At 56.9% G+C, this 6,429-nt stretch overlaps 1 protein-coding gene across 1 annotated transcript in view; it reads right to left on the bottom strand.

Annotated features, from left to right (window-relative positions):
* The window catches only part of CELA1 (chymotrypsin-like elastase family, member 1), a 9,096-nt gene extending 2,682 nt beyond the window's left edge, over window positions 1-6,414 (bottom strand). Inside the window, 7 exon segments of the mRNA XM_004692514.1 lie at window positions 238-383; window positions 1,344-1,477; window positions 2,245-2,370; window positions 3,243-3,276; window positions 3,279-3,333; window positions 4,410-4,490; window positions 6,379-6,414. Of these exon segments, the coding sequence (XP_004692571.1) occupies window positions 238-383; window positions 1,344-1,477; window positions 2,245-2,370; window positions 3,243-3,276; window positions 3,279-3,333; window positions 4,410-4,490; window positions 6,379-6,414 (612 nt within the window).
* Window positions 6,415-6,429: the final 15 nt, after the last annotated feature.

The raw sequence follows: 6,429 nt of genomic DNA, 5'->3' as shown, positions 1-6,429 counted from the left end.
ACAGAAATGTGTTGACGTGGGGGGTGTTAGGCATGATGGCTGTCAAGGTTCTTGCAGCTTTGACGTTCTGTGAGTGTCGTTACCAGCGCAGAGTCACGTGGCCCAGATACAGACTAGGAAGTTGAGTCTGTACATGGGGGTGGAGCAGGTGTGGAGTAGGGAGAGCAGAAAAGATGGGGTGAGGAACAGAGAGGGGAAGAGCCTGGAGTGGATGTCTGACAGTCCACGTCCGCTCACCTGGCACCCAGAGCGAGCCTCGTCGCCACCGGCACACACCATGGTGGTCTTCACAGTGGAGCACCAGCAGGAAGGGCTGGCGCAGGTGGCACAGTGCACGGTGGGCAGGCAAGCCTGCTGCAGGGCCTGGGCCAGCTGCCCGTTGGCTGGACGGGACACACAGCACTGCAGGTCAGCCCCAGGCACGTGGGGGCTGCAGGACCCTTCCTTCAGGGGCCACCACCCCTCCTCCTGCATCTCCCCTCTATAGCTGTTGGCTTCCCCAGTGAAGTCACTAGAATGGTCTTTGTTTACCAAGAGCATCTCTGTGCGTCCTGCACCCTGTAAATCCCACGAGGTGGAGCTGTGCTCACCTGTGTCCTTTTCTTTATAGCTGTGGGCAGCTTTCCTTCCTGTGGCTCTTTTTCAAAGCCTTTGCACATGAGCTATTGGTCTGGAGCTTTACAACAAACCTTTGATGTGACAGATCAAGAAATTCACCCATGATGACATTAAGTGAACTAAGAGCCAGGCTGGATTAGAGCAAGTCTCTGTCCAGCTGGCCCCTCCTCCGAAGCCCAGACACGGCCTGATGGCCCACGGACGTCTGTCAGGCCAGTCTCTGCCCCACCTTTCCATGTTATCTGAAAGAACTTGGCCACCAGAAATCTCCCCGTGACGACCAGAGAGAGAGGTCACCTCTGTCTTGACGCCCCTGCTCCCCGCTGTCTAGGGTTCATTCCCCTGAGCCCACAGCCACGTGCGTATGGGGGTAGCATGAGGGTGTAATCACCACCAAAGTGGGAGTCAGATACCTAGTTCCAGCCCTATCTTGTCATATGATCTTATACAAAGCCTGTACTTTGGGGGGCGGGGGCTCAGTTTCCTCATTTATAAAACTAGTATAATATACTCTTTGAAGTTTTTCTCTTAGTTATGAGTCTGTCTGACTTGACCATTCCACAGACTGTTGATCTCTTGACTTCCTGTGGCATTTGTTTTATCTGTGGCCCCACTGGTTCCTGGTCTCTGGCTATGAACAACTAGAACACAGAAAAATGTGCTCCCGATGTTGAGCTACCTAATCAAGGCGGATGTGGTGGGTGGCGCCCATGCGGGTGACTTACTCCTGACCTTGCCCCAGCCAGTGATGTCGCAGGGGCGGTTGTTGGGCAGGATGTTGCCCTCCCGTGGCAGAACACCCAGCACGTAGCTGTTGAGTGTAACACTCTGGGCTAGGCGCAGGAGGGCGAAGTCATATCTGCAGGAGCCAAGGACACAGCTTACTGGAGGGATCAGGCCTCCGGAGCAGCCCTGGCTAAGCCTGGGTGTCCCCAGAGAACTGTAAACCTTGCCTTTGGGGGAGGAAGGCACTGATTTGCTGAGCCCCCAACTCCAGGAGGTACGTTTGGATCGCGAGACATTCTATGCTTAACAGCACCACCTGCTGGTGAGCTCTTGACATTGTAGCCAGGCTCTGCCGGCGGCCACCCTGAGCGGAGCTTGTTTCTGTAGTGAATCTGGAATCGTGAAGGAGCCGTGTGGCGTGATTACGGTAACAGAGAAGAGTGCTCCATGGAGAAAGGTGAAAATGGCTGCACGATTCTGAAAACTCTGCAGAAACAGTCCCATAAAAGTTGAACCCACCTCACCTTCTGCACAACTCCGTGAAGAACTAGCTCCGTTCCCAAGGCTTACAGCTCAGTGTTGCTGGAGTTTTCTCATGTAAAATTCACTTTAAAACATTTACATTTGCTGCTGGAGACTGTTCCATAAAGTGAATAAACAGCAACAAAGTGCAAGAAATGGTAAACCCCGTAGAGGACCTTCAGTTGACCCAATCATGCAAACCAGACAGTATCAAATCAATCCCAAAGACCTTTGCAATGTCTCAAGTTCTCCAAAATCTAAATCCTCCGAGTCCTGCTTGATAAACGGGATGGAAGCGAAGACCTGGCTGCTGGTGGCCAGCACCACCTCGCCCAGGCCAGCTCCACCTCGCCCAGGCCAGCAACACCTCGCTCCTACCCGGCAGCCATGTGGTTGCTGTTCCCATATGGGTGCACCACGATCCGCTATACGCTCACATACTGCTCCGTGCAGTCGTTCTGGCTCAGCCTGTGGTCTCCAACCACCACGCAGAAGGGCAGCTGGCTGGAGAGAGGGGAGCCGTGGGTGCTTCAGGGGCCTCGAGCCGTGCCTTTCCCTCCTGGCTCTTATGCCCGGAGCCCACATTATGTGCCCCAGATTGAGACAGGAGGACAGATCCCGAAGGATGAGAAAGCAACATACCCTCTCATTCCCTAAATGCTCACTTGAGGGAGTGAGCAAAGCTGCCATCAGCTTCATTTTCCCAGTTAATGCAGCTCAACCTCATAGGCTAAAGAGCCCCACCCGGGAGAGGTGGGGTGCGTGTGAAGTGGGGGTGTCAGCCCACAGAGGGTGTGGAGGGAAGTGTAAAGATCTAAACCAGGGGTTCTCAAGCATGGGCCCAGGGCCAGCAGCACCAGCATAGTCTGGAAATGTGTTTAAAATGCAGATTCTCAGGCATCAATCTGAACCCCAAATTAGAAACTCTGTTCAGTGGGGTCCAGCAGCCTACCCTTTAGGGAACTCAGGTACCTGAACACATTTGAGAAATGGGGCTCGGGACAGACTTGAATGAGTGGCCAGCAGCCAGGCATTGACTGGGCGCTTAAATATTTACCTACTTACTCCTCACGAGAACCCCACAAAGTAGGTATTATTGTCCCACTTTAGCGATAGGAGAAGATGCATGCCTCTGTTTGCAGCTAGAAGGGGGGATGGAAGCTGAACTCAAGCTTGACTGACTTCCCAGCCTGACTTTTCATTATCTTCTCCTCCCTCCCCAAAGCGCCCCCCAGATGCCAGTTAAAGTCTCGCTCCGAGAGGCCAAAGTAGTATTTCGCCAGGAAGTCTAGACTGTTCCTGCCCCCCCCCGCCTCCACCCCCCCCCCCGTCCCGAAAATCAGAAAAGCTGGGCTTTGTTTTCCTCACGTGTCCACGCATGAGCAGCGGTCGTCACCTGGTTCTGACGGTGAGGGTCCCTCCACAGGTGTGATACCAGTTACCTCCTGACAGGTACTGGAGGGAAATCTAGGTGGGGAGGGGAGCATGGAGAGAAGCTGCTGTTTTGTAAAAGGTTTTGTCCCACATGCATTACCCTTTCAATTCCTGCCATTCCTCAAAACATGCTCCGACTCTCTGGCCTAGCGATGGCAAATGGACTTCACTCGTCCTGTCAACGGGATAGTTGTCAGCGTAGAAGGGGCGCGGGTTGGCGGGAGGCTTGTCCTGTGTGGTGATGCTGGCCATGTGCCTGCAGGCAGGTTAAAGTGCACACCGTGTGTTGGGGGTCCCTACTCTGGGCTGTTACACCCAGCTTCTCCCTCCACTCGTCCTCAGGCAGGATGTTTAGCCACGAAGTTGCTCTATTGCTGAAGCCCCATAAGCTCAGGTTCCCAGAGCTCCCCTCTTCAGGGAATATCGGGAATTCCATTAGAATGCTCATTTTTGTCAGTTCATGCCGCCTTAGAACCCCCATTATACCATGGGTCTACACCTGAAAACTAGGACTCAAACTTAATCAACTTTAATCCTAATTGCAGTGGTTCCTCTCAGTGTGGATACTTTCTTTTTTCTTTTATATATAATAGTTTATTTTCACATATTTTTGTGCTTATTTCCATCTCAGTTGCAATTCTCTTGGATTTCCCATCACCAAATCACCCATGTGCAAGCTATTTTCTTTTAATTTGTCAGTTGTATACTGTTAGAATTGCTTGATTTAGAGCTTAACTGCCCTTTGCAAGTTGCGTGAGAGAGAGAGAGAGAGAAGGCGGGAGAGAGAAAGAGACAGAGAGAGGAAAAAGAGAAAGAGAGGTTACGTGAGGCTGCCGGGGTCTGGCGGTCTCAGTGGTGGGGGCCCTGAGATGGGGCTTGTGCTTGGGTGCCGCCTGGGGAGCAAGCACTTTTGGGTGACCCCTTCACCTCTTCCTCCACACCCTTTGCGTGCCAGGGAAACCACGTCAGCCTGGCCCCTCCGTCTGGGGGTCTGGACTTGAGGCTGCCCCCCCTGCACCCCCCGCTGCTGAGGACACGCACAGACACGTAGCGCCACAGCCCGCACGCAGCAGCTGCCTCAGTGGGACCCGGCGGCCGGGGGCACCCACCTGTGAGGGCCCGGAGTTCCTCCAGGCCTCCACCCCTCCGACAACCCGGGTGTTGGTCTCGGACAGTCCAGACTGCGTGTCCTTCGCGGAGCAAAGGGGAAGTGACGACTAAGCAGGGGTCAGCGGGGTGGGGGCAGCTGTGCTCTGCCTGCACACTCGCCGCCTTCCTCCCTCCAAATGAAGCCCCATGTGGCTCTGAAAGCCCCTCTTGAACGCAGGGGTTCTGAGCACCTCCTGCTCCCTGTCGTCGGGTCCGGGCGGAGGACCTGTCTCTCGCCGTGCCTGGGGCCTCACCTCCTTGGCCCCATCTCAGCCGTGGGGGGCAGCCCCTGGCTGGAGGGGTGACCCCACCACTGCTCTGACAGGCCTCTCCAGGGACAGACACACTGCATGTCCCAGCCAGGCACCCGCAGGGCTCGTCTCCCCATGAAGGGGGAGTTGGGGAGCCCTTGGCGGGAACAGGCCCCTCCCTCCTGTGGAGCGGGACCGCCCTGCTGGGCCTGGGGAGAGGAGCCTGACCTTTCCTGGTGCCGGCTCCTGGGAGGGAAGACCTGGCTAGATGCACCTGCTTTGGATAGAGCCCAGGCCTGGGCTCAGGGGTAACCTTGACCCCCTGCACCAGCCCCTCCCTCGCGGGTTCGGGCCAGACCACCAGCCCTCTCACCATGAAGGGCCAGGGCGGCCAACCCCAGGAAGCACAGCATTTTGCGGCAGGGCAGGGTGGACCAGGCCTCTCCCTGGCCCGGCTGCTCCTTGCGCCTCTCTTAACAGGGGCACCGCTGCCCGCCTCCTGCCAGGTGGCCGGGCTGCGGGAAGGCAGGGAAACGCACAGGTGCCATGGAAGTACGAATGAAAAGCTTCCTTCCACGTAAACTCACTGATCTGTTGTTCAGACAGAACAAGGTCAGGGCTCAGCCAGTCATCTGCTTTCCGTTGAAAAACTTGCAGAAATGGCTTCACCTCAGCGTGCTCCCTACCCCCTCGCCCCCCCCCACGCCCCCTGGATGTCGTCCACACCAGCCTGTGCCCCGAACGTGGGAGTGCGGGAGGGAAGAAGAGACAGCAGCACCCCCCATGCTCCCCAGGACCGGAAGGGTCCAGGCACCGGCGTGAAGTGGGAACACAGTGAGGCAGGGGCAGTGGAGAACATTCTGGTGGAGGAGGGGGCTCAGAAAGTCCTGGGGAGGCCAGAGAAGGAGACTGTGGGGGGGTTCCAAGAGGGAACCTGGGGTGGGGGCTCCCCCATCAGAGGAGGGAGGTGCAGTGTTTCGAGGCGGGCAGAGGGCTGTGGGTGGGGGGTGATGTAGGCCCGAGAAGCCGGGTGTCTAGAGGGACCCAGGAAAGGCACCTGACCCACCTGGGGCTTCTGGTCTCAGATGCCCCGAAATCGGGAAATCAGCGTTTGCGCCTGCAGGTGTGGAGAGGCCCGGACAGGCTGCGGCCTTCCAGGTCCTTGAGCTGTTGCGGGCTCACTGTGACGCCCGGGCGGGGCCTCCCTGGACCCCAGCATTCCAACACGAGCAGACCTCGGGAGAGAGGCCGGGCCGGGCTGGAGACCCCTCACCCTCCTCTCTGCCTTCCCTGCGGGATCCCTCGGCCAGCACGCGCTTTGGAATGAGTCTTGGAGGGCAGGACCAACACCCCTCCGTCTCTGGCCTCGCCCAGAGAAGCCCAGTCTGTGTTTGCTCAAGAGCCAGACTGGGACCTCGCACAGCCTCACCAGGGGCGCCCGGCCTCCTCACCCCCACCCTGGGGGGACTCCCAGCCTCGCTCTTGGGGTGGGGCAGACAGGGACTTTGGCTCACATGCCAAGGAGTTCCGATGCTTCCGAGTAAATGATTTTAGGTCTGGAAATTCATCCTTTTGAGATAAACATGGGCACAGAAATGAATGTACAAGGAGGTGGGTCGCAGACTCACGGTCTCTCCTGTGTTTTTTCACAGAGAAAGGGCCGGGGAGGCCACGCCACCTGCAGGGTCACTGCTTGGAGAGATGACATGGGCATCGCGGGGCGAAACTT

Source organism: Condylura cristata, unplaced genomic scaffold, assembly GCF_000260355.1.
Source record: "Condylura cristata isolate star-nosed mole 26May11 unplaced genomic scaffold, ConCri1.0 scaffold00034, whole genome shotgun sequence".
Classification (NCBI taxonomy): domain Eukaryota; kingdom Metazoa; phylum Chordata; class Mammalia; order Eulipotyphla; family Talpidae; genus Condylura; species Condylura cristata.
This window is presented reverse-complemented; position numbering and strand designations above follow the sequence as displayed.